The sequence below is a fragment of the Podarcis erhardii genome, assembly GCF_964252035.2.
Source record: "Podarcis erhardii genome assembly, chromosome: 7".
NCBI lineage: Eukaryota > Metazoa > Chordata > Lepidosauria > Squamata > Lacertidae > Podarcis > Podarcis erhardii.
This window is the reverse complement of record NC_138511.1, coordinates 84,329,401-84,357,352: the sequence shown is the minus strand read 5'-3', so window position 1 is coordinate 84,357,352 and position 27,952 is coordinate 84,329,401. Positions and strand designations below refer to the sequence as shown.

The 27,952-nt window shown below is 49.8% G+C and overlaps 1 protein-coding gene across 3 annotated transcripts; it reads right to left on the bottom strand.

The window, feature by feature from the left end:
• Window positions 1-1,268: 1,268 nt before the first annotated feature.
• Window positions 1,269-26,786, bottom strand: TMEM91 (transmembrane protein 91). Of its 3 annotated transcripts, none has more exons than XM_081869671.1 (4): window positions 26,183-26,784; window positions 8,063-8,550; window positions 3,354-3,497; window positions 1,269-2,051 (listed from the first exon to the last, which is right to left on the bottom strand). In XM_081869671.1, the coding sequence occupies exons 2-4, from the start codon at window positions 8,474-8,476 to the stop codon at window positions 1,893-1,895; spliced, it is 717 nt and encodes a 238-aa protein (XP_081725797.1). In that variant the 5' UTR covers window positions 8,477-8,550; window positions 26,183-26,784; the 3' UTR covers window positions 1,269-1,892. The 3 variants fall into 3 exon arrangements, with proteins under 3 accessions (XP_081725797.1, XP_081725798.1, XP_081725799.1); XM_081869672.1 differs by lacking the exon at window positions 26,183-26,784 and adding an exon at window positions 24,471-24,673; XM_081869673.1 differs by lacking the exon at window positions 1,269-2,051 and adding an exon at window positions 2,769-3,111 and having other exon boundaries at window positions 26,183-26,786.
• Between the last annotated feature and the right edge of the window lie 1,166 nt (window positions 26,787-27,952).

Below are 27,952 nucleotides of genomic sequence, written 5' to 3'. Positions count from 1 at the left end.
GCACAAAAACAGCACCCCCACCCTGCTCTGTATCTCGGACTTCATCAACCTACCGGCTCTAAAACATCTGGAAGCCACCAAGTTAGAGAAGGCTGCTGTAGCATTTGAGGACATGCCGAGGGGTGTGTATATTTCATCTCCTTTCTCCCCCAGACCTTGAGCGCTTTACCACCTGAACCAGCCTAGCCTTGCTGGGTGCCATGTCGCCCAGTGTCTTGTTTCCAACAGTGGACAGCCATGGAGAACCCTCCAGGAAGCCCTGCAGGCAAAGCATGAAGGTCCTCTTGTCCGCCTGATATGCAGAGGTAGACTGCCTCTGCAGCTGGAGGTTTCCTTCTGCCACCATGGCTAATTGCCGCGGTTTTTGGTTTTCATTTATTTTTTGCACATATGAACAGGGCCTGAGTGAGGCCAGAACAGGACCTTGTAGTGCAGGGACGTCTTGGACTGCAGCTCCCATTAGCCCCAACCAGCAAGACCAACAGTCAGGGATGATGGGAGTTGGGAGTCCGAGAGCTCCTGGATGGCTGCAGGTTCCCTATCCCTCCTGTCGCGAATATGAGGGATGACCGGCTCACTAGCCTATAGTCTAGGGCTTCTTGCCCCTGTGGCAAAAGTTGCTTCTGACACTCCACTTCTGACACCGTGTTTCATAGCAAAAGAGCTGGGAACCAAGAGTCACTGCTGGTTGTGGGGAATCTCCACAACCCTGGGGTGACAATGAGGCCCTCCAGCCCTCTTTCCTCTGGCCCCCAACAACTCTTCTCCAAGGTACGCCCCTCCTAGGCGCTGCTGCATTCCTTGAGACTGTTTGCCTGGCTGGAATGTGTCCTTGCACTTTAATAATGATGCTTGTTTGCCTGTATAGGGTGTGTGTTGCGCACGCATGTGCATGTATGTAGAAAGTCTATTGTACAAACGGTGAAAGTTATGTGTTGCCCCGCCCACTCTGGCCTTTGGCCCCTCCCCTGCTGGAATGTGGCCTCCAGAAGCCTACCCAGGAGGAAATACAGCCCTTGGGCTGGCAAGGCTTCTCCACGCCTGTGGCGGAGAACGGCGCAGGACTTGGAGGGTAGGGGAGGACCTTGGTGGGCCAGTTAAACTCTCCCCTCCCTCCCACTTCCTGGTCGATCTGACTTGACCCACAGAGGTCACTGCCTTATGGGTCATGCCGCCCAAGGTGGTTAGTCGCCTTGGCACCCCGCGGCTCCTTTCGCGGGCAAGACGTGTCGGCGTTGCCGCAGCATAGATGGCGTACGAGTCGTACGGGTGGCTCACGAGGCAGAGGTGCCTTGGCAGTTTATTGAGGGCGGGGTAAGGAGAGCATGACCTTTGGGTGTGGAGGCCAGGGCCTCTGTAGAAAAGGAGAAGTGACCAAGAGACACAGCCAGCTAAGGGAAGCCTGGGTGGGCGTGGGTATGAGAGAGAGGTGCCCCATTGTCCGTAGGTAACCTAATCTCCTTGCCTCCTGTTTCCTGGAAGCAGAAGCTCAAATCCCCTCCCCAAATTCTGTCCCAGTCTGGGTGAACGGGCCTGTCTCCTTTTCTCCCGCGATGGGGCTGGTTTCTCCCCAAACTGGCAGGGGTGTTGCTTCGATAGCTGCTGCCCGTTCATTACTCCTGATGCCAGGAGGGACCCATTGCAGAGACCCTGTTTCCCAGCCTGGGGTTCCTGCTTCTTGCAACCATATATCCTCTTTGCTCCGAGGGCTTGAGAGTTGAAAGGGTGGAGTTCTTCCACACACACCTTTGCTGGGGTGGGGTTGGTTGGTTGGTTCACGAAATCAACATTAGGAAACCGGTGCTCGCCCCGTCATGTCGGCACACGCCTTTCCAACTCCCAACTGGGGGCGGAGGGGGGGCGAGGGCGTGGCTTCGGTGGGGCAGGAAGACCTAGGTCGGGGCCTTGTTGGACAGGTAAGCGATGAGCGCCACCACCGCTCCGATGTAGGTGCAGATGCCCAGGATGATAGACAAGACAGCCAAGGCGAAGGTTTGGCGAGAGGCCGTCCACGCTCCTGGGTAGTCGCCCTTGGCGGACGCCTTGTTGGTCTGGGGAGGAAAGGCAGCGGATTTAATGTCTGGAAAGATAGCTGCAGGGGCTTAAGTTCCTGATTCTAGAACTTGGCAATGGCTGTAGCTATTGTTTTAAGCTAACGTGGCCTGGGATACATGATGCATCAAATGGCATGCGCAGACTCTGCAGGCTCTTGACCAGGGGTCCCCAAACTAAGGCCCATGGACTGGATAAGGCCTGAGGGACTCGTTTAGCTGGCCCGCAGCGACCCCCACTGCCACCACCCACTCTTACCAGCGCTACGCTGCGCGGCTGCCCACTTCTGGGTCGGAGGAGCGCTAGAAATAGCTTGAGCGCATGCGCAAGTGTTATTTGTGCATGCACAAGCGTTATTTCTGGTGCACATCCGGGTCGTAGGAGGCCCGTGCACATGCACACAAGCTATTTCTGGTGCTCCTCCGACCCGGAAGTGCGCCGGAAATAGCGTGTACGCACACGTATGGGCACACGCTCCCCTGCCCTCCAGCCTGTGGTGCGATCGGCGCTGGAGACACCGGTCCGAGTCACAGTACGTTTGCTGACCCCTGCTCTTGACTGCTGCGTCTGGGCTCCTTGCGGAAAGGATCCCATCTCCCATTCACAACACACCCCTTCCTTGCTGTTGTTCAATTCAGTGACCTAAGACCATGGGTAGGCAAACTAAGGCCCGGGGGCCAGATCCGGCTCAATCGCCTTCTAAATCCAGCCCGCGGACGGTCCATGAAATCAGCGTGTTTTTACATGAGTAGAATGTGCCCTTTTATTTAAAATGCATCTCTGGGTTATTTGTGGGGCATTGGAATTCGTTCATCCCTCCCCCCCCCAAAAAAATATATACTCCGGCCTCCCACAAGGTCTGAGGGACAGTGGTGTGGCCCCCTGCTTAAAAAGTTTGCTGACCCCTGCCTTAGACAAATGACATCTCTCAAACCAAGCGTTTGGTGGCAAGTCGATTTCTGCAGCTTGCAACCAGCCCTGTTCTCCATCAAATAAATTTTATTAGGGTCTGTTAAGAAAAATGCAAAGAGTGTTGTCAGATGTCTTCTTTTGTCCGAACTAAAACATTAATCCAAAGGCAAAGAGAGACAGAAAAGAAGGAAAAGAAAGAGGAAGGGATAAAAGAAAAGGAGTAGAAAAAGAACTGGAGAGAAAAGAGGAGAGAAGTCAAGATGCTAAAGAACTTCTGATTCTTTTGTCCATCAGCTCTATATAAACTTTATCCACTTCATCCACTCCAGTATAGCATCTATCCTAAACCTGCCCCCTTTGCGAGCTTTTCCCTGCTCAGCGACACCCACCTTTTGGGACAGGTAGAAAGCAGCGATGCCCAGTGGCCAGAAGCAGCACAGCATGGAGAAGACTGCCAAGCCCAGGTAATCTTGCGGCAGCAGCATGGAGAAGCTGCTCTCGCTCTCAGTATCGCTGTCGCTTGAGGAGTCATTCTAGGGAGGGAAGGGGAGAGCGAGCGTTGGCTTCGTTCATTCTGAGATCTGGTGAAAGAACGCCAGTAATAGGAAAAGAGCCCAGCTGGATCCGGTCAACAGCCGATCCTGCTCTCACAGTGGCCAACCAGACGCCTCTTCTGGGAATCCTGCGAGCAACTGCACTCTCCCCTCCTGCCATTTCCAGCAACGGGAGTCAGAACCATTGCTGTTTGCAACTGCAGAGGCCACGCAGAGTCAGTGTGGTTCGTAGATGTTGATTATCCTCCATGAGCCTGTCTCTCTAGTGGGAGGCAGTTCCATAGTTTATGTGCTCTGTAAGGGTGTGCTTTGTTTTGTCCATCTGAGCACAATTCAAAGTGTTGGTGCTGGCCTTTCAAGCCCTAAACGGCCTCGGCCCAGTATACCTGAAGGAGCGTCTCCACCCCCATCGTTCAGCCTGGACACTGAGGTCCAGCTCCGAGGGCCTTCTGGCAATTCCCTCACTGCAAGAAGTGAGGGTACAGGGAACCAGGCAGAGGGCCTTCTCGGTAGTGGCGCCCGCCCTGTGGAATGCCCTCCCATCAGATGTCAAGGAAATAAACAACTGTCTGACTTTTAGAAGACATCTGAAGGCAACCCTGTTTAGGGAAGTTTTAATGTTTGATGTTTTATCGTGCTTTTAATATTCTGTTGAAAGCCACCCAGAGTGGTTGTGGAAACCCAGCCAGATGGGCAGGGTATAAATAATATATTACTACAGTGGTACCTCAGGTTACAGACGCTTCAGGTTACAGACTCCGCTAACCCAGAAATAGTACCTCGGGTTAAGAACTTTACCTCAGGATGAGAACAGAAAAGGCGTGGCGGCAGCAGGAGGCCCCATTAGCTAAGTGGTACCTCAGGTTCAGAACAGTTTCAGGTTAAGAATGGACCTCCGGAACGAATTAAGTTCCACGAATTCTGGTGTTATGAGAGAGGAAGAAAAGGCTTTTCTCCATCGGCTTCCTCCATCATCTTATAAACTCCCGTCCTGTCCCCTCTAGCTCACTGTTTCTCTACGCTAAAAAGTCCTGAATGCTGCAAACTTTCCTCCTAGAGGACTCGCTCCATCCCTTTGATCATTTCGACTGCCCCTTTCTGAACTTTTCCCAACTCTGCAATGCCCTTTCCGAGGTCAGGCGACAGTATTCCAAATGCAGCCGCGCCATAGATCTGTTGAATGGCATCGCGGTTTCAGCAGTTTTGTTTTCAATTCCTTTCCTAATGTTCCCTAGTGAGGTATTAACCTGTTTCACAGCTGCTGAGCACTGGGCCGACATCTTCGACAAGTCATCCACCACAACCCCAGGGTCAGGCACCGCTAGTTCAGAACCCATGAGCATACATGTGAAATTAAGATTAGATAGATAGATTAGATACCGTATTTTTTGCTCTATAAGATGCACTTTTCCCCTGCTAAAAAGTAAGGGGAAATGTGTGTGCGCCCTATGGGGCGAATGCAGGCTTTCGCTGAAGCCAGGAGAGCAAGAGGGGTCAGTCCGCACCGATCCCTCTTGCTCTCCTGGCTTCGCTTCGCTGAAGGGGCTCTGCGCAGAGAGGGAGAGAATATTTTTTTTCTTGTTCTCCTCTAAAACTAGGTGCGTCTTATTGTCGGGTGCATCTTATAGAGCGAAAAATACGGTAGCCCCAACATACAGTGGTGCCCCGCAAGACGAACGCCTCGCAAGACGGAAAACCCGCTAGACGAAAGGTTTTTCCATTTTGGAAGCGCTTCGCAAAACGAATTTCCCTATGGGCTTGCTTCGCAAGACGAAAATGTCTTGCGAGTTCCTGTGGGGTTTTTTTCCCTCCCCCCCCCTTTCCCTAAGCCCTAAGCCGCTTATCAGCTGATCTGCTGATAAGCCGCTTATCAGCTGATCCGCTAAAAGCCGCTAAACTGCTAATAGCGCTAATCCGCTAAGCTGTCAATGGGCTTGCATCGCAAGACGAAAAAACCGCTATACGAAGAGCCTCACGGAACGGATTAATTTCGTCTTGCGAGGCACCACTGTATATACGTGCAACACTTTACACTGAATTGCGATTGCAGCCGCAGGATCAGCACCTGCATGTCTGGTGCCTTTTGTGTGTGTGTTATTTTGGTCTTTATAGGTTTTTAATTCCTTTCTAACGCCTTTTTAACCTTTTAAACTTCTCAGTGCTTTAATGCTGCTCGACGTAACTGCTTATCATTGCCTGCCAACAAAGAATCCAGCTTGTTTGACTCGCCGAGTCGCATTTGCCATTTTACTGCCCGTTCCCTCAGTTTGGAGAGATCCTTTCTATAGCCGTCTGCAATCCCTTTCGTTTTAATGACTCCGAACTATTTTCTCGCCATCAGCAAAAATGGCCACTCCTAGCTCTAGATCAGTGTTCCCCAACCCCCAGGTCCGTGGATCCATTGGCACCGGGCTGCCCGAGGAACTTCAAATCATTTCACTGTGGCGGGCGGCCGAGGCGCAGAGCATTGCGCCCTCTCAAGCCCGCCCATTGTGTGGCTCCTCCTGGCCAATCAGGGAGCGGGTCCTCCCGCTTCCTGATTGGCCGAAAGGCAAACCTCACGCCATTGGCCGAGGAGGAGGCGCCACGGGAGGACTGAGGACTCGAGGTCGGAGACGCGGGGACTGAAGAGAAGGTAAGTGCACGGGGGGGGGGGGGACTCAGCTCAACAAGCGGGCCACGGAAAAATGATAAAACATTTACCGGTCCGCGGCGATAAAAAGGTTGGGGAGCACTGCTCTAGATGGTTTATGAAAAAGTCCCAATATCAATCTGAAGGTATTCTACAACCCTCCATTGAGGTAACTGTCCATTTACTCCTACTCTACGCTTCCTGTTAACCAGTTGCTGATCCCAATGGATGCATTTGTTCCACACCTGCTCATAACATCCTGCTCTGCCTCTCTGCTTGTGGAGTGGCTACTAATATCATGCTTGGTGTGCAGAGAATGGACAGAGGGTTTTTCCTCCCTCTCATATGAAATGCAATAGGACCCATATTCAAGGTAAAGGTAAAGGGACCCCTCACCATTAGGTCCAGTCGTGACCGACTCTGGGGTTGCGGCGCTCATCTCGCTTTATTGGCCGAGGGAGACGGCGTACAGCTTCCGGGTCATGTGGCCAGCAGGACTAAGCTGCTTCTAGCGAACCAAAGCAGCGCACAGAAACGCCGTTTACCTTCCCGCCGGAGCGGTACCTATTTATTTACTTGCACTTTGACGTGCTTTCGAACTGCTAGGTGGGCAGGAGCAGGGACTGAGCAATGGGAGCTCACCCCATCGCGGGGATTCGAACCGCCGACCTTCTGATCGGCAAGTCCTAGGCTCTGTGGTTTAAACCACAGCGCCACCCGCGTCCCAGGACCCATATTTAGGAGAGAGTAAAAGGGTGCACTGAAGGAATGAGGTTGGTTTTAATGGCAAGTCAAATATTCCCCTTTCGGAGATCTTCAATTTCGCATTTCAGCTCTTCACAAACTCGGGTGGACACCATTCATACCTGTTGATTTGTTTATTTTTTAACTTGTCAGTTAAAGCCTAGATTGCCATTTCTTGTCACCACTATTTTCCTCAGTTCTTCAGACTCAGAAAGAAAAAAAATCAGTCCAGGCACAGGTATCTGACCTAAATCTTCCATAGCGAGACGCAGAGAATTCATTCAGCTCTCCTGAAATCTCGTTATCCTGCTTTCGCACCTTTACTTCTCGTCGTCTAATGGTCCAACTTCCCTTCCTGGCTGGTTTGCAGTTTCTGATGCACTTAAATATTTTCCAAAATTAGTTTTGCTGGTTATAATGCTAGCATTTCTGCCCCAATTTCTAGTGTTCCGTTTGCAATACAGTACCTGTTGGGTCTTTGAACCTATATACTGCCATGTCAGGCTAAATTCTGTTCGCCCCAGTAGGCTGAGCAGAACATGACAGCAAAGGTCATCAGACATGTAAAATCTACTGTACAGGTAAGGAAGTATCAGGAAGACAGAATAAAATGTCGCCTGAATGTAGCCTTCATGTTTTAGCAATATGCTCCTGAAATTATGTTTTCGCTTCTCCCACTGCCCATCTGTCTGTCTGTTTCGTGAAAGTTTACGTTCTCTTTTGTTCTCATTTGGATAAAACTTCCATTTTTAGTCAAAGGGTTTAAGGTCACTGAGAAGGAGGAGGATTGGTCTGAGAAGATATTGAATTGTTTGGGTAGGTTTGAACAATTTGGGGCAATTAAAATGTTAAAAGTTAAATAAACCTAGTGGAGGGAGGAGTGTTAAGGTATATAGAATTGTACATATGGTTGATTTCAATATGTTATTATTGATTATGTATACCCAGTGTATCAGCCGCCTGGGGGTTTTCACTGTTTGTGTTTTGGTTGTTGGTAAAAAAAAAAAAAAATGGAAAATGGAAAAAATGAAAGAAAAAAAAAGTTCCATTTTTAGAAGGGAGCTCCTTTGCTTCTAACAGATTCCTGGCTCACTCATTAACCACCAGCTTCTGCTCGCTGCATTTGAGGCCCCTCGGCCAAGCCCCCACCTCGAACACAGGCCCTTACCTCGAGGTCCGGAGACTCTGTGTCGCCCACTTCGTAGCAGACGGTGTGGATGTCCTTTTCCAGAGGCACCTTCCTGGGCAGCTCCCCGGCCTCCTTGGTGTCTCCAAAGGCGGTTTCGATATAATCTTTCTTCTTCCAGCCTTGTGGGTTGCTGGATTTCCACAGCTCGGGGTACAGGGTTGGTTCCGGGGTGCAGAAGGGCTCGACTGTCCTCTGCAGGCTGCTAGGGTCCAGGAGCTGACTGGGAAGGATGTGGGGTCCGGGCTGGAGCCAGGAGAGGTTAGGGGGCATGTGATGGGACAGGAGTCCGGAGTGGTCCTGGGGAGCGACCTGACTCAGCATTCCGCCCCGGAGGGTGGCTCTCCCGGGGGACTTTGCCAGAAGTGGGTGCTGCAGTTCATGGATGTTCTCCATAGCACCCCTAGGCGCTGGGTGCCCTCTTCTCCTCGCTGTCAGTTAAGGCCGAGTGAGTCTCTGGCTTCAGTTAGCTTGGGGAGCGATTGCAAAACAAAGAAGCAAAAAAAACAGCAAAGCATTTAGCACCTTTTATGTCTTATTTATATAGGGGGGGAAATGTACACATCGCTCCACCAAAAAGCTCTCTTGAGAGGCACACTAATAACAGATAAAGCCAAGATCCACAACCCGTTCCCAAACAACTGCAGTGGTACCTTGGTTCTCAAACGCCTTGGCACTCAAACAACTTGGAACCCAAACACTGCAAACCCAGAAGTGAGAGTTCCGGTTTGCAAACTTTTTTCGGAAGCCAAACGTGCTCCATTTAGAGTGTTACGCCGAGGTCTGTTTTCGCTATTTATTTTGCGTTTTAGTTTTTGCAGCTTTTTTGTTTCGTTTTGTGACTGTGTGGAACCCAGTTCAGCTACTGATTGATTGTGTGACTGCAGTACATTGCTTATTGCTTTCATTTTATGGATCAATGGTCTCGTTAGATGGTAAAATTCATGCTAAATTGCTGTTTTCGGGGTTGTTTTTAAAAGTCTGGAACGGATTAATCCATTTTGCATTGCTTTCTATAGGAAAGTGTCCTTTGTTTTGGAACGGATTTCCGGAATGGATTAAGTCTGAGAAGCAAGGTACCACTGTATAGTTAAGAGATACCAAACTTGTGATCCACATCCTTCATTCAGGAGGCCTGCATCAATGTCTGTGGCTGAAGGCTGGAGAAAAAACAACTGTCTTGTTCAATATTTGTATTGATTTTAGATTGTATTTTAATTGCTGCTTTTATTTCTTACAGATTGTGTTCTATTGTATTGTGATTTGTATTTGATGGATTCCAAATTGGAATACAATGAATACAACCTATGAGAAATAAAATGAAAGAAGCAGTAAAAAGAAGATTAAGAATCATACGACGTCTAATGCAGTGTATTACGATTGCTGCAACAGTAATGATGGATCTGTTAAGACGCTTAGTGGTTTTCAAGTGGGGGGGGGATGGTGGGGGCATAGCCAAGGCGGGCCTGGGGGGGGGGAGGCAGATCCACAATTTTTTTTGAAAAGCATTCAATTAACTGAGGTTCTACTCCCCCCAGGAGAAGCCTCCCCCCCAACCAAAGTCTGCCCCCTGTAGTGTCCACTTTTTGGGGGGTACAGTCACCCATGATTTCACCAAAAAAGCTCAACAACTTGGGGGGGGGTGTGATCTCCTAAAGAAAGCTCAACAACTTCCGTTGCCCCCCCCCCAACAAAAATCCTGGTTACGCTCATGGGTGTTGGGGAGAGAGATTTGGAAACCACTGGCTTAAAACCGTAAAACAAAGATAAAAATCAGTAAAACTTTTAAAACAAATAAGGTACACCTGACCATTAGGTCCAGTCGTGGCCGACTCTGGGATTGCGGCGCTCATCTCGCTTAATTGGCCGAGGGAGCCGGCGTACAGCTTCCAGGTCATGTGGCCAGCAGGACTAAGCCGCTTCTGGCGAACCAGAGCAGCGCACGGAAACACCGTTTACCTTCCCACCTATTTATCTACTTGCACTTTGACGTGCTTTGGAACTGCTAGGTTGGCAGGAGCAGGGACCGAGCAACGGGAGCTCACCCCGTCGCGGGGATTCAAACCGCCAACCTTCTGATCAGCAAGTCCTAGGCTCTGTGGTTTAACCCACAGCGCCACCCGCATCCCTTAGTTTGCCTACCCAAGCTCTAAACAAAGAGATTTCCTAAGCCTCAGGGTAGTGGAGGAGAAAGTTCTCTAACTTACAGGGACTCAGTTTCAAGGGGCTTGATTTGGGTTCGGAAAACAGAATGAGAAGGAGAAATTGCTCATCAACAACGACAGCTGTTATCTTTGCACAGTATTTTGAAGTTTTCAGAGCATTTAATGTAAACCATCTTCTGCAAGCCAGTGTAGTGTAGTGGTTTGTGTGTCAGGCTAGGACCTGAGAGAGCAGGCTTCGAATCCCCACTCAGCCATGAAGCTCACTGGGTGACCTTGGACCAGTCCCGGCCTTTCGGCCTCACCTACCTCACAGGGTTGCTGTGATGATTAAATAAGGACGGGGAGAGCGCTGCAACCTCAGAGTTGGCCATGACTGGACCTAATGGTCTGGGGTCCCTTTACCTTTAGGCAAACTAAGGCCTGAGGGCCGGATGCGGCCCAATCGCCTTCTCAATCCAGCCCGCAGATGGTCCAGGAATCAACGTGTTTTTTACATGAGTAGAATGAGCCCTTTTATTTAAAATGCATCTCTGGGTTATTTGTGGGGCCTGCCTGGTGTTTTTACATGAGTAGAATGTGTGCTTTTATTTAAAATGCATCTCTGGGTTATTTGTGGGGCATAGGAATTTGTTCATATTTCCCCCCCCCCAAATATAGTCTGGCCCCCCACAAGGTCTGAGGGACAGTGGACCGGCCCCCTGCTGAAAAAGTTTGCTGACCCCTGGTTCAGATAGCCAGCCGCTCCTCTCAGCAGCCTGCAAGATTCCTTTCCTGACACAAAACCCACCCCAATCCTTGCGAACCAGTTAGTTGGGACAGAAAACTTGGAGCCAGTCCATTTGTATCTCTATATTTCCAAACCTATCTGTCTGTATAGATATATCTCAGAGGTAGCTAAAGCAGTGCTTTGCAGAAGTTGCTGGTTCTGAAAATCTGTTTAAAGTTCCACTTCACTGGCATCTGATATCCCTCAGGCTGAAACCTACATGCAGGCTGATGCGAGATAGTGACTTTTAGAGATGCCAGGCTGTTCCTGCTAATTTTATCTGCATCTTTTGGAATGGATTCACAAGAAGCCTTGTTGAAGGAATTGCTGGACAAAGGGACATTTTGTCAAAGGATGTAGAGATAACATGAAGTTTGGCGACGGCAGAAAAAAATGCTTTATCAGTGTGAAGTGGAATTTAAGATGAATGCTCCAGACTTCCTAGATTGCTTTCATATAGTCCCTTTTATTTATGGCTGGGGTTCGGCTCTCATAAACGGAAGCTGAGGAAGTACATTAAATTTATGGGATGTGCCATTTGGCTTGTAGGTGGAGTTCACTTGAGTGCTCCGTACGATTATTTTTCAATCCCTGCACATAAAAAAACGAGCCTGTCGCAGTGAAGGTTACCCTAATCTTGCCCCCCTGACACCATCTGTATTCTTAAATGTGCAGATTATATTTTATTTTTGTACAACGTTCTCACATGTCAGCCCACACCGTCAGTCTGAGATGGCAGCAATTCAGAAACAGCGATATTGTCTCATCTACTGTTTGGGTGAAATAGGCAGGGATGGACTTAGGCAACAGAGAGCTGTTAGCGAATGCGGTGCTAAATTAACGTCACTAAGCAGTATAAGAATTGTGCTGGCAGAAAGTTCTCGCTGAAGGAAAAACAGGTACATTGCCCAAGATTGTTGTGCAGCTGATTTCACAGCAAAAACCAGCTGTTGCGCACCAAGAATTGGCTATTGTGCAACAGACTTCTGCTGGCACAATTTTGTGTTGGGATTCCTTTGTCGCCCACCCTTTAAATTCTGTCATCCACTACTGTCATCCAAGTACTGTTCTTGGGGGATAGGGGTGGGCAGATGTGGAGGACTCCCTGGTCCTGAATGGGGTAACTGTGCCCCTGAAGGACCAGGTGCGCAGCCTGGGAGTCATTTTGGACTCACAGCTGTCCATGGAGGCGCAGGTCAATTCTGTGTCCTGGGCAGCTGTCTGCCAGCTCCATCTGGTACGCAGGCTGAGACCCTATCTGCCCACAGACTGTCTCGCCAGAGTGGTGCATGGTCTAGTTATCTCCCGCTTGGACTACTGCAACGTGCTCTACGTGGGGCTACCTTTGAAGGTGACCCAGAAACCACAACTAATCCAGAATGCGGCAGCTAGACCGGTGACTGGGAGCGGCCACCGAGACCACATAACACCGGTCTTGAAAGACCTACATTGGCTCCCAGTACGTTTCCGAGCACAATTCAAAGTGTAGGTGCTGACCTTTAAAGCCCTAAATGGCCTCGGTCCAGTGTACCTGAGGGAGCATCTCCACCCCCATGTTCTGCCTGGACGCTGAGGTCCAGCGCCGAGGGCCTTCTGGCGGTTCCCTCATTGCGAGAAGCAAAGCTACAGGGAACCAGGCAGAGGGCCTTCTCGGTGGTGGTGCCCGCCCTGTGGAACGCCCTCCCTTCAGATGTTAAAGAGATAAACAACTACCTGACATTCATACGACATCTGAAGGCAGCCTGTTCAGGGAAGTTTTTAATGTGTGTCATTTTAATATATTTTTAATCTTTGTTGGAAGCCGCCCAGAGTGGCTGGGGAAACCCAGTCAGATGGGCGGGGTACAAAAAATAAATTATTATTATTATTATCATTATTACTAGCATGCAGATCATTGGATACAGCCCAGTGTCTGGACTTAATGGTCTGAAATGGAGAGCCCCTCTTTCTCAATAGCAATGGGTTTTCCTTTGTTTACTCTGAAATGTGGGAAGCCAGGCCTGCAGTGTTTGGGGGACCCCCTGGCCATTCTGCTGAGTGGGGGCCTGGGCCTCTGCCCCCAAAGTCTTGCCCTGATGGTGCCATTGGAAATAGAGCTACACCATCACCTTTGGAAGACAGAGAACAGGGGGGAAAGTCTACTGAAAACTTGTTTATGAGCTGCGACGATAAATACCTTGAAGATGTCAATCCATATGCTGTGGTTTTTACCACATTGCACCGGGAGTCTGCTTTATCGACCAAACAATCCACTTTATTGATAAGTTGCCGGGTGAGCATTTTATGTATCGTGTACTGTTTGCAGCTTTACATTTTCCTGGTTTTTTGTTTAAAAAAATTGCTTTTATTCGCCGCAGTTTGTCTTGCCAAGTTGCTTTGAGGCGCTTTCTTTTGTAAAAGGCAACCGATGAATGCAATAAATAAGAATGCAGTTTTTAAAAGGTTTAAATTAAGCCCCGAGACTTCAGATGCAGTGGCAGGTAAATTTGGACGGCAAAAAGTGGGAATATTGAAATGGTGATGAGGGATTATTCGTAAGTAACATCGGCTTAAATCGGAGGAGACTTGGGAAGTATGCAGGCTATATTCCTCTGCTTATTGTGGCTCATTAGAATTGGCTGGTGTTTCATCCCTCCACCCCCCCTACCCCCCCATCTGCAACCTTTACACAACCCCTACAGCACTCGACTGTTCCAGAAAAAGAACAGTGTTTGGCACTTTCCGGTGGCACACTGCCATCACGCAACTGTAGTCACTGGATGGGAAGGGACATTCAGAGTTTGTCCTTTTTTAATTCCTGTCAGGGCTCCCACCAACTCAGAAATCCACGCACCGTGAAATCCGGTGCAGGCACATGGGATTTCCATAGCAGGAACAGATTGCTCAGCCAAACATGCGCAGCAGTTCACGCACTGCACAGATGCGTAATGCAGAACTCCAAATCGCTCTTTTTAAATGATTGGGAACGAGACAAGCTGCCCGCTCCTAAAAAAAAACCTTTACGTGAAAGCGGGATCGTGTAGAACAGGTCCTGATGCCATCAACACCATAAATAGCATTGGTGCTGAACTTTAAAGCCCTAAACGGCCTCGGCCCTGTATACCTGAAGGAGCGTCTCCACCCCCATCATTCAATCCGGACACAGAGATCCAGCGCCGAGGGCCTTCTGGCGGTTCCCTCATTGCGAGAAGTGAGGTTACAGGAAACCAGGCAGAGGGCCTTCTCGGTAGTGGCGCCCGCCCTGTGGAACGCCCTCCCATCAGATGTCAAAGAAATAACTACCTGACATTCAGAAGACATCTTAAGGCAGCCCTGTTCAGGGAAGTTTTTAATATTTAATGCTGTACTGTTTTTAACACTTGATTGGGAGCCACCCAGAGTGGCTGGGGAAACTCAGTCAGATGGGCGGGTTATAAATAATAAATTATTATTATTATTATTATTATTATTATTATTATTATTATTATTATTATTATTATACCATGAATGAACATCTGGAGAGAGCCTTGGTCTTAATAATGTTAAACATTTCCATAGCTGTTTCAGTTGTAATCCTTACAAGAACCCTGTAAGGTAGACCGGTAGTATTATGCCCTATGTTGCAGACTGAGGCTGAGAGAGTTAAGAGTGGCTGGCTTGAAAGCACCTACTGCGCACATGACAGAGGCGAGTTTCACACCGAGGACTTCCTGAATGGTACCTCGGCCTCTTAGGCACCGCACCACAGTTCTGGAAATTTGCAGGTAAGCAGAAACGTCGTCCACATGGAAAGGGCATTATCTACACGGGTTTCTGCATGTTTTGTTTTTGTATGTTTTGGATCCCATCTGAGCTCAGCTCCTCCCATGCGCTTTTGCCTGACAAAGAGCTGTGTGTGACTCAGAAGCTGGCACACTGCTTCGCATACCCCGACACACACACACACACACACACACACACACACACACACACACTCAGCCAGATCTTGCGCAGCTGGAGATCAGTCAGCGGCACCAAACGGAGCTGCTCTCCACAGCCCTGGCTCCATTAAATGGCATCTTTGGTTTACGTGACTTGCAGAAACGATGGGTCAAATTTCTCTGGATAATTTGTGTCAGGGTCAGAAGGAAAATGGGCTGATGGGACTGTAGCCTGATCTAGCCAGGACCCTGAGCCCAGACACTGTGTGTGTGTGTGTGTGTGTGTGTGTGTGAGAGAGAGAGAGAGAGAGAGAGAGAGAGAGAGAGAGAGAGAGAGAGAGAGAAAGAAAGAATATGAATTGGGGGATAGGGATGGAGTCAGAATCCATCCTGGATTTAAGGAGACCAGGCCGGGTCCTTTGTATATCTCCATCCCAACTTACTGACAGAAATACATACAGTGTACAGAGATTGACATACAGTGGACGCTTGCGAAAGTAATCCATGCGAGATGCACATTTGCAACCCGCAGTGGCACGTCTGCACATGCGTGGGTTGTGATTCGGCACTCCTGCACATGCGCGAAGTGTGATTTAGCGCTTCTGTGCATGTGTGACCCCGAAACCCGGAAGTAACCCATTCCAGTACTTCCAGGTTTCGGTGGGTCCATAACCCAAAAAAAAAAACACAACCTGAAGCGTCTGTAACCCGAGGTATGACTGTACAGAGCAGCGAGAAAACTGAAGCAGAATACAGTGGTACCTCGGGTTACAGACGCTTCAGGTTACAGACTCCACTAACCCAGAAATAGTACCTCGGGTTAAGAACTTTGCTTCAGGATGAGAACAGAAATTGTGCTCCAGCGGGAGGCCCCATTAGCTAAAGCGGTACTTCAGGTTAAGAACAGTTTCAGGTTAAGTACGGACCTCCAGAACAAATTAAGTTCTTAACCAGAGGTACCACTGTACATAATTGTACGGGGTTTTATGAAGCACCGTACCAAAATTTATTGAATAGTAAATTTGCTTCAGTTGTATGGTTTATAGCCATTATGACGGCTACTGTGAAGCTTGACAAATTACTTTACCTTCTGTTCCTCCAAACTCTCCTGTTGCCTGATTTATCTACACCTCAGAGTCCCTTGTCTTGTATTCCGTTAAGGGTTTCCTCCCTCCTCTGAGGTTTCTGAGGAAATCTTTCTCATTTCACGGGAATCATGGGATGACACAGTTGCAGGGTCATCCAGCCCAACCCCTCTGCACCGCAGGAATCTTTTGCCCAACGTGGTGACTCTGAGATGGGGATCCAGGTTTTTTGTGCACTCTCAACATCAGGGTTCAAAGCCAGACTTTCTATGAAACTGACCAGCCTGGCTGACTCTTTGTGTGTAAACTTGAACGACCAAGAGTAGCAACTAGGCCAGGATTGGTTCAGTTTTAGAGCCACGGCACTTGGGTTTATTTTGCATTTTGCTTTGACCTGCCTGCTTTTCATCAAGGAGCTTGTGGTGGACTTCAGGAGACAGAAGAGCAATGTCCAGCCACTTTTGATTGATGGGGTCTGTGTGGAGAGGGTAACAACGTTCAGATTTTTGGGTATTGAATTACAAGAGGATCTGTCCTGGAGTGTCAACACAAGGGGGCTTGTGAAGAAGGCGCAGGAGAGACTGTACTTTTTGAGAATCCTAAGGAAAAACCATCTTCCGCAGAAACTGCTGCTTGCCTTCTATCACTGTGCCATTGAGAGCGTGCTCACTTATGGCTTATGTGTGTGGTATGGAAGCTGTACTACCCAGGACAGGATGGGGTTGTGCAGAGTTGTTAAGGCAGCAGAGAGCATTGTTGGCTGCCCACTCTCCACCTTAGAGCAGATTTATGCCACAAGGTGCCATAGGAAGGCACCGGACATAGTAAAAGATCCATCGCATCCTGGTCACTGTCTCTTCGAGCTCCTGCTGTCGGGACGGAGATACAGGACGATGAAGACAAGAACGAGCCGTCTCAAGAACAGCTTCTTCTCCAGAGCGATCTCGGCCCTGAATGGGAAACCTGGACTTTGAAAGTCATCTAATCTCCCTTGCTGTATTATACTGTATTGTTTTAATTAGTGTTTTTATAGTTGTTCTGATTTTGTGTGGAGTGCCCTACCTGGGTGGATGGAGCAGCCAAGTAATTTTCGTTGTCCCCGAGAGGGGGCAATGACAATAAAGATATTATTATTATTATTATTATTATTATTATTATTATTATTATTATTTCATACAATACAGTGGTACCTCAGGTTAAGTACTTAATTCGTTCTGGAGGTCCGTTCTTAACCTGAAACTGTTCTTAACCTGAAGCACCACTTTAGCTAATGGGCCCTCCTGCTGCCGCCACTCCAATGGAGCACGATTTCTGTTCTCATCCTGAAGCAAAGTTCTTAACCTGAAGCACTATTTCTGGGTTAGCGGAGTCTGTAACCTGAAGCGTATGTAACCTGAAGCATATGTAACCTGAGGTACCACTGTAATTATAATACAGTGTACCTCGGTTTCTGAACATCTCCGTTGACGAACATTTCAGTTTTCGAACGCCACAACCCCAGAAGTAAAAGCTTCCGTTTTCGAACATGCCTCAGAAGTCAAACGGCTTCCTCTGTGTGTTTGTGTTCTTTTTCTCAATTTTTTCTATTAAATTTGCAGACCGTCCTTTGTGCCTCAGTTTTCGAACGTTTCAGAACTTGAATGTTTCTTCCGGAACGGATTACGTTCAAAAACCGAGGTACCACTGTAATTTAATAATGATTTTATTATTTATTCACTTCCCATCTGACTGGGTTGCTGCAGGCACTCTGGGCAGCTTCCAACAAAATATTAAAATAATCCTGGGGGCGGGGGAGGAACCCTCTAAAAGAGAGGATGCTGCTGGCTCACTTGCGCAGAGACTGCAGGACTTAAAGACTGTTCCCACATGACACACAACCCAGGGAATGCCTTCTGAGGGGAGAGAGAGAGTGTTTCTGAAGAGAGGGAACGAAACCTTTCCCTCGGTGCTCAAACAAGCGCATGTTGGCATCGAAAGATCTCGGCTCTGTTTGGCAACATTGGCTCTGACGTGGGGAACCTGCAGTGCGCGACAGCCTTGCCAAGATCTGTCGAGCTTGTTTGTTTGGTTTCTTTAAAACTGAAACGGGAAACCAGGGTGTTAAAAGCCCAGAACTCGCAAGAGTCACTTCCGCCGTAAGGAGGATTGCAGCTCAGTGGCGGAGTACCCAAAAGATCTGGGTTCAATCCCTGCAGGCTCCAAGTAGGGCTAGACCGAGCTCCTGCCTCAAACACTGAATAGCCGCTGCCGGCCAGTGCAGGCAGTATGGGTGGTCTCTGTGCTCCTGTTTCCGGTTCTCAGCATCACTGAACCCACTGAGCAGGCGGCACAGGACAGCTGTCAAGGGCAGTTTTGTTACTAGGCCTTCATCCTAACTGGGAAATCCTTCAAGAGGTTAACGGAATCTCCCCTTCTCTCTCTTGGGCAACAGAGTCTGATATGGGGGAATTGATCCCACCTGCTCCATTCATTCAGATGGCATCCGCCATACTCTTTGCTTCCTGCAGGAGAACAGAGCGGAGGTCTCCCGTTCACCCGCATGGAGCCAGACAACAAACTTTCTATGTGGAGAAAATAATAATTTTCCCCAGCCACTCTGGGCAGCTCCCAACAGAATAATAATAATAGCAATAAAAGATCAAACATTAAAAACTTCCCTAAACAGCGCTGCCTTCAGATGTCTTCTAAAAGGGAGCCAGTGTGGTGTAGTTGGTTAAGAGCGGTAGTCTCCTAATCTGGGGAACCGGGTTCGCGTCTCCGCTCCTCCACATGCAGCTGCTGGGTGACCTTGGGCCAGTCACACTTCTGTGAAGTCTCTCAGCCCCACTCACCTCACAGAGTGTTTGTTGTGGGGGAGGAAGGGAAAGGAGAATGTTGGCCGCTTTGAGACTCCTTAAAGGGAGTGAAAGGCGGGATATCAAATCCAAACTCTTCTTCTTCTTCTTCTTCTAAAAGTCAGATACAGTGGACCCTCTGGATATGAATGTAATTCGTTCCAGGGGTCCGTACAACCCCGAAAAATCCGCAAGTAGATGCGCTGCCTCTGTGCATGAGTGCGGCGCAATAGAGTGCTTCTGTGCAGGCACGCACGGCAAAACCAGGAAGAATACACTTCTGGGTTTGGTGCGTTCGCAACCTGAAAGTTACATTACCTGAAGGTAACGTAACCCGAGAGTCCACTGTAGTTTATTTCCTTGACATCTGATGGGAAGGCGTTCCACTGGGCGGGCGCCACCACCAAGAAGGCCATCTGTCTGGTTCCCTATAACCTCACTTCTCACAGGGAGGGAACTGCCAGAAGGCCTTCAGAGCTGGACCTCTGTGTCTGGGCTGAACGATGGGGGTGGAGACGCTCCTTCAAGTATACTGGGCCAAGATCATTTAGGGCTTTAAAGGTCAGCACCAACACTTTGAAAATAGAAATTAGACGAAATGAAGTTCCTACCCAATCTCAGATTCTTATGCCAAGGATCAAAGTTTCCCATTCCCAGTTGCACAGATTCCTCTCCATTCAGTTGTATGGAAGACAGGGCCAAGGAGAAATTAAAGGTAAAGGTAAAGGGACCCCTGACCTTTAGGTCCAGTCCTGGCCGACTCTGGGGTTGTGGCGCTCATCTCGCTTTATTGGCCGAGGGAGTACAGCTTCCGGGTCACGTGGCCAGCATGACTAAGCTGCTTTACCTTTCCCGCCGGAGCGGTACCTATTTATCTACTTGCACTTTGACGTGCTTTCGAACTGCTAGGTTGGCAGGAGCAGGGACCGTGCAATGGGAGTTCACCCGCCGTGGGGATTTGAACCGCCGACCTTCTGATCGGCAAGTCCTAGGCTCTGTGGTTTAACCCACAGTGCCACCCACGTCCCTACAATATCATGTAGTAACTAGCAAATTCATTCATGAGCATTTTGGACAAAAAGGTGCATTGTAAAATATAATATAAATGCAGTCTCCAAGATGGTCATCTCCCATTTAGCACCAACCAATTGCCTTCAGACCATAACTTGGGACCATATTTTTTGTGTGGGGTGGGAAGCAATGCAGTAAATTAATCTTCTTAAGCAAAATAGTTTGCCTGCTCTGCCACCTCGCCAGCTTCTTAAACTGATCTTCCCTTCCCACTCACTGGGCTTTGAACCCAGGGCTCCCGTCACATGGCAGCCCCCTCTTGCGCTAACCACTGAGCATCCCTTCTCCTCCTAGGAGTTGGAATCGAACTCCCAACCCTGGCCACATTCCTGGCCTGAATCTCCTGCCAACGTCCCGAGTTCCCGGTTAAATTAAATCGGAGTGTCTTCACGCATCTGCACTGCCTCGCTCTCTTGGGAAACCGCACAGCAACGGAAATTATTTTGGGATGGAGAGGAGGAGGAGGATGAAAGCAAGTCCCTGGAGATCTTGGTCCTGACTGTACTTGGATGGCGGTGCCAGCAAAAGCCCATGAATCACCGCCGGTTCCCCAAAGCAGAGGCGGCACAGTGCAAGCGAGGAGAAGAGATTCAGCTTTTTATCTTCTTCCCTGCTCAACTTGGATGGCGGGGGAGAAAATTGGCAGAATGCTCCCCGTCCTCCTAACGCCACACGGGGAGGTAGGCAAGCTACAGTCTCCTGAACCACACAGCAGGGTCAGGGTAGCTGAAACAACAGTTCTGAGGCCTTAAGCATCTGCAGAACATTTTTCCAAGCGCTCCTAAGAAGGGCCGAAGAGCCCGGCTGGGTTTCACTTAAGCTTCCAGCGAAGCCCCAGTGTCCTGTTTCCAACAGAGGGCAGCCACACGCTTTCTGGGAAGCCCAGAAGCAAGGGTGTGAAAGCCTCGCTCAGCAGCAGAGCACATGCTTTTGCGGACAGAAGAGTCCCGGCAGGTTCAGACCCTGGTAAAAAAAGGTAAAGGGACCCCTGACCGTTAGGTCCAGTCGTGGCTGACTCTGGGGTTGCGGCGCTCATCTCGCTTTATTGGCCGAGGGAGCCGGCGTACAGCTTCCGGGTCATGTGGCCAGCATGACTAAGCCGCTTCTGGCGAACCAGAGCAGCGCACGGAAACGCCGTTTACCTTCCCACCGGAGTGGTACCTATTTATCTACTTGCACTTTGACATGCTTTCGAACAGCTAGGTTGGCAGGAGCAGGGACCGTGCAATGGGAACTCACCCCTTTTCGGGGATTCGAACCACCAACCTTCTTATCGGCAAGTCCTAGGCTCTGTGGTTTAACCCACAGCGCCACACGCGCCCCTTCAGACCCTAGCCCCTGGTACCTCCACTTAAATAACAGGGAACAGGGTCCACGTGAAAGGGGAGCTCTCTGCTGGAGAGCAGCTGCCAGCCCAAGTTGGCAATGTTGGGCTAGATGGAGCAAGACTTTGGCTCTGGGTAAGGGAGGATAATAGCTTATACCAAGGCTGGGTGGCCTTTGAACCTCCAGATATCGATGGACTACAATTCCCATCATCCCTGATCATTGGTTCTGCTGGATGGGTTAGGAATCCAAAAACATCTGGAGGTTACAGCTGGGGCCGGTGAGAGAAGGCATCCCAAAAGAGCTCTGGTTTATTCAGTCATGAGAGTTACAGCCCTACAGCCCTCATTTGTCCCCAACATCTGGTAAATCACAGGTAGAGTGCCTCTGAAGAGAGAGGCTCCATTTAGCCGCTAGCTGCCACCAAGTCATTAACCTGCTCAATAAAGGAGGCGGGCATTGTTTTATGACCTCCACCCCAAAGTGCAGCTCAGTGGGGCGGAGAGTGGAGAAGCTGAGGGAACAGGGGTTTGTCTAACTTTGGGGCTCAGCCTAAAGGGAGGTTTAATCTGAGGTCTTCTCACTCCTTCCCCATGCTGGCTCTCACAGAAGACACCAAAGTTTGGACCTTAGGCTGTGTGTGTGAAATACCTGTGCCCCTCCAGATATCTGCTAGACTCGGTCTCCAATCCTTACTATATATATATATATTTCCCCCCAATCCTTACTATAATTTATTGCTTTTATATCCCCCCTTTTTCTCCCAGGAGCTCAAAGAGGTGTGCGTGGTTCTCCCCTCATTTAATCCCCACAACAAACCATGTGAGTTAGGTGAGGCTGAGAGGCAGCGATTGGCCCTAGATCACCCCGTGAGCTACATGGCTGAGTGGCAGCATTTGAATCCCAGCCTCCCAGGTCCTAGTCCAACTCTCTAACCATTGCACTGTACTGCCTTGAGCACTTCCTGACCATTGGCCATGCTGGCTGGGTCTTCTGGGAGCCAGGTCTCCCACTGCTGCCTTAGGCCGCATCAGGGTTCACCAGGATTTTGCCCCGGAACCAGTTTTCTACCCAAGGCGTATAAACTGAATCCTGATGCCATGAAGCAAGCAAATATGCCTATAAAACATTTAGACCGTCAGTCTTCTCCAGCCCAACCAGGGAAGTGCCAGGGATTGAATTTAGAACATTTCACATGGAAATCATGTGCTCTGCTCATGAGCTGTGGCATCTGAGCATGTGCAGAGCGCTTTTCCTTTGCTGCCGAATAATCCTACGTCCCTTAGAATTTTGGCAAAAGGCTTCAGGTCACAGGGCAACTATTATAAAAGTGTTGGCATTTAACACCAGCCACTGGCATCTCCGAAATGAAACACTTCGGCCAATTATTCCGTTTATCGCAGACCACCAGTCTCAGCTAGCATGGCCAATGGTGACCCACAGGCCTAGGAGGTTATGGCTTTCTGGATTCCTCATGTACAGAGCAAAAACTGGTGGATCTGCCCCAGGCCAGAGGTGGCCAAGTGACTGGAGCACTCATTCCAAACGCAAGGAGCCATGGGTTCAAATCCTGACCGGGCCGCCGAATTTGCAAAGCCTGATTTTCACCTTATGTTTCAGCCGAATGAGAAATATACTCATCGGTCGATAAAAAAACGCATTCCCAGTTTCATGGAAACGGCTCCCTCCTCCTCCTCTCCCCGATGACATGCACATATGGCTGAAATCGACAGCAATATGCGAGGGGGTGGTGAGGGGCCTAATTGGACAGATTCCCTCCGGTCCAAAGCTGAAGCCAAAATGATGCTTTGTTATATGTGCAAGCAAAATAGACACACGTGTTCAGCCCTCCCTGTCAGATTTCATGCATACATTTCTTCTTGTGCTGTTGCTGCGCGCAGGTTTTGCGCATGGAGCGAAGGTGAGCCTGAAGGGATAGTGTCCTACTAGATATGGATTCTTTGGGGCAGTTGGGAGGGGGGTAAAACTAGCCTTCCTGGGTACCCAAGGTGGTTCAGCACCTGTTGTGCCATGATACCCAGGTGATGGGCTAGATTGAGTTAGTTTGGGTGTCCAAGCCACCATAGGTAAAGGTAAAGGGACCCCTGACCATTAGGTCCAGTCGTGGCCAACTCTGGGGTTGTGGCGCTCATCTCGCTTTATTGGCCGAGGGAGCTGGCGTACAGCTTCTGGGTCACGTGGCCAGCATGACTAAGCCGCTTCTGGCGAACCAGAGCAGCTCACGGAAACGCCGTTTACCTTCCCGCTGGAGTGCTACCTATTTATCTACTTGCACTTTGACGTGCTTTCGAACTGCTAGGTTGGCAGGAACAGGGACCGAGCAATGGGAGCTCACCCCGTCGCAGGGATTCGAACCGCCAACCTTCTGATCGGCAAGTCCTAGGCTCTGTGGTTTAACCCACAGCGCCACCCGCGTCCCTTTTCCAAGCCACCACAGACATCCCATAATCCATCTTCAGCAGTGTGTGCCAAGGAGTGAAGGGTTTGGGGTAGGGGATCAATGAGTCATAAAGACCCATTTTCGCTCCCCTGGGAGATTAAACGCGATTGCCAAATTTCTGGGCTCCTTCATGGCATCCAGCGCTTGCCGGAAGGCATCACTGACCACTTAATGTGTTTTTCGGATTTCCATACCACCCTTCGAGACGCAATTATCAGAGCTGCGGTGGCAAATGTTAAAATAGAGCAAAATATGGGAAAATCAGCGACGTCATAAAAACCAGCAGGGTTCTATTATTCCTTCCCAGCTAAAGCATCTCTTTCTCTCTTTCTCTTTTGCTGCCTGTTGCTGGTGAGGGGGGAGCAAATAAAAAAAGCATTTTAATTAACCGGGCAGAGCTCCAGAATTAGCATATAAACTGGGTGTTCTGTTTTGGCACTCGCCAGAGATCAGGCCTCCCCCCCCCAAAAAAAAATATTGATGGAACTGTAGGGCCGTTTCACACCTTGTGCGGAAACCAACCCAGGTTTGCTGCATTCTGTACACACTCCTAACCGGCAGGGAGTCATAATCGACCCTGGATCTGAAAGGAGTGTGCTTAGATAATGCACTTGTTTTCGTCACAACCACACATTACATAATGGGGACCCCACGAAAACGTCCAACGGGGGTGAGAAATTTGCTCGTTTGTTCTTCCCGGGTTCTAACGGGAACATGATACAGAGAAGTTCCCCAAACACATTAAGCTATACAGTAAGTCACAAGAGACTGGAGAAAGCTTACTTTGCATCAGATCAACTTGGGGTTAATCAAAGACATCCGTTTGTGACTCAGCCCGATGACACTTTTGGTGCTTGCCACGTGGGGATGGCGTTACATGCGAAAGGGAAACCGAGTGTACATTGGGGGCAAGGAAAGCTGTACTGAAACTGAGTTCCTCAACCCTCACATGAGAAAAACAAGCTTATTTTGATGTGCTGTTTCCCCGAAACGGACAAAAATGAAGTAAATCATGCAATGCACTGTTATCTTTCAGAAACTCGTCGCCCCAGAGTCTGAATATGGCAGATGCCTTTAAATGAGAATGGGGGGAAAAACACAATTCAGAACACAGCAATTGATCTGCAGCTGTTATTATATAAGGCGTGATGGCTTAGAGAAACTTCAATGTACAAGGGCAGTATACCCCTAAATGCCAGGTGGCGGGGGACAAGGAAGGAAGGGCTGGGTCTTTGGGCCTGTGAGGTTCAGAGAGGCACCAGCTGGCCAGCAAAATACTAGATTAGATCTCCACTTCTCTCTCCATATTGATCCTTTTCAATATCCTTGCACCTTGTTTTGCTCCCTGGGCCCTTTCTCTCAAGAATCCAAAGAGGATCTGGAGAGGTAGCCTGGGGGGGGGGAACCCTCTTTCCAGAGAGCCACAGACACAGGATGAGGAGGAGCGATGGGTCCCGTCCCCCACAAAGGAGCTAAATCCCCAGCAGTCTTTCCTTGCACATTGATGGTCTCTATCGATCTCCTTCCTCCTGCCTGCTCAGAGCTCCCATACGAAAGAAACTCACTCTCTCTGTGTGTGTTTGAGAAAGAGAGAGCTCTGGTTCCTTTGCCCTCGGTTCCCCAGCCCACACACCTGCTGTGTAAAGACTCGGGGATGATGCATCCATTCTCCATCCCTGGGCTGGCGAGGAGGAGAGAATGTCTCCAAGCTGGGAGCCGGGAAAGGGGGCACCCTCTTGCCACCAGGCGCTGGCACCTTTTAAAACACAACACACAAGAAACCCACCCTCTGGCCAACTCCGTTTCACAAATCCTTTGCACGCTTCCCCGAGACTCCAAAGATGCGCTCGGCTCCCTGCGCTCCTGCCCGACCCCTCTCTCTCGCCCCCTCCTACAACAATAAGAGACCTCTCAGAGGCTCAGAGACCTCTCTGGGGGTTGGGGGGTTGTGCTGTTTAAAGGGTGTTAAGTGGAGCAGGAGCCACCTCCCTGCCTGCCCATCGCCCTAGGACGCTCGTCCTCTTGGGTACCCAAGGGTCACCATAAGAAGCCCTGCCCTGGTCCAGAGTGACTCCAGCTTCACCCAATTACCCCCTCGCTTTGCCACCAAGCTTAATCTCATTAATTCCACCATCTCGTCAGCTGTCGAGACTCAGAGAGAATCTCTCTTGAACATCCATGTGGCAGATTTAGAATTGAGAGCAGTGAGGAGGGCAGGGAGACCCAAGTTTTTTGGGGGATGGGGGGCAAAATCCAGGGCCAATGGGGCACTCCAAGTCTGGGATGGATAAGAGTGGGCAAGAGGATTGGCTTTGGGCTTCTCCTTTGGGGGGGTTGGACTAGATGGCCCTTGGGGTCCCTTCCTATTCTACAATCCGATGAAGACTTGCAGTCAGGGAGGTTGGCACCACCCGGGCAGCCCAGGCTGAGAGGGTCTTGGGTTTGGCAAAGTCCACATGAGAGAGAGAGAGAGAGAGAGAAATAGAGACCCTTACCGTGCTCACTGCCAGCGTCCCCGTGGCAAGCACCTGTTTGCCACCCTCCAGACCTCCACGGGCTGCATCCTCTGCAAAAGGGTGCCCATCTCTGCCCAGCCCAGACACGATGATGCCCGGTCAGGGAGAAAGTTGCTCGGCTTGGGTGCCAGCCAGAACACGCAGACCCTCCTCTCCAAAAAATGCCAGGGTCCCTTCAAGAACTCCTGCGGTGAGCCTGGCACGCTGCCCTTGCCACCCTCGGCGCTAAGGGTTAGGTTTGCCAATCTGTGGCAATCGGTGGCTTTCCCAAGGCTTGCCACGAAGAAGAAGGACCCGTGGCACGAAGAGGAGGAGGAGAAGAGAGGCAGAAAGTCCTCTCCAACGTGGTGGCTGGCCGGCTCCTCTGCCTTCTGCGAGGTGCCAAGGCAGCTGCCCAGTCGCTACAGCAAGGCTGCCATCCAGCACTCCGGGAACAGCTGTGTGCCTGCTGCCAAGATGCGGTGGCATGAGCGGAGCCCCCCTTTCTCTCCCCCCTCCCTCCTTCCCACCCCCAGATCTGGATGGAGGAGGGGGGAGGAGGAGGAGGGGAGGGGTTGTCTGCGAGCTGACAGCCACACACAGCCAGCCTCCTCGCAGAGATGGATTGCGTGGCAAAATAATAATAAAAAAGACACCCCCCTTTTAAAAACACACCCCTCCCTGTGGGCATGTCTTTGCAATTTAAGACCCCCCCCACCCACCCTCCACGCCAAGCTGGCTGATGTACGGAAGAGAGACCAGATGCAAGAGGGGGGAATTGATTTTAGGACTCTGGCACCCCCCACAAGCACCCTTTCCCCCCCTCCATAGGTGCCCCCAGGGTTGGAAGGGGGTGAGGTGTCACAAATGGGGGGGGGCAGGATGCTCCTGGCTCCCTTTAGTCTCCTGGAAGGGGGGGCCGGGGGGCGCTAGCGTTCAGACTCTGATCTTGGGCTTACAGGCAGCCCAGATTTATTTATATTTTTGGGTGGGGGTCACTTGTAGCATTCACTCCCCCCGCCCTCCCAAGGTGTATTTTACTCACGGAGTCAACCTCCTCTCACAAAAGAGTTTGCTGGTCCACCTGCAACCTGGGAATGATTAGCTGTATCTTTCGTTGCTTTGCAATGCTTGCAGATCTTCTGAAATGGCTTTAATCGATTAAAAAAATAACTATTTTCAAAATTATTTAATGGGTGTTGTCGTCTGCCACCCTGGACTGAAGGGCGGTGCAGAAATTAAATCGCCCCACAAAATGACACCGAAAGACCCCAGTCAAATCAAACTGCCTCCCCGTCCTTTTGCACCCAGAGCATAAATTTGCTGCCTATCCGCCACCCAAATAAATGCATGTTTCTTTCAAATCTCCAGCAGGCCTCTGATCGCGCCAGCGGCGATTATAATAATTATAACGTTTTATGTTTCTGTAGCGGCCTCTTGAGCTTTCCAACAGCTTCGAGTGCATTATTGTGCTGTAATCTCTGCAGCAATCCTGTAAGGAAAGCTGATATCCCTGTCTCTATAGTCCCGAGAAGCCTATGCACCATACATTAAAAGCACATTCCACCACCACCACCCACTCCCAAAGAATTCTGGGAACTGTAGTTCGTGAAGGGTGCTGGGAAATGTAGCTCTGTGAGAGGTGGACTACAGTTCCCAGGATTCTTAGAGGGAGGCGGAGGAGGACATGTGCTTTCAGTGAGATTATAGTGCATGGCCTGTACACAGCTGGTAAAGGTAAAGGTAAAGGGACCTCTGACCATTAGGTCC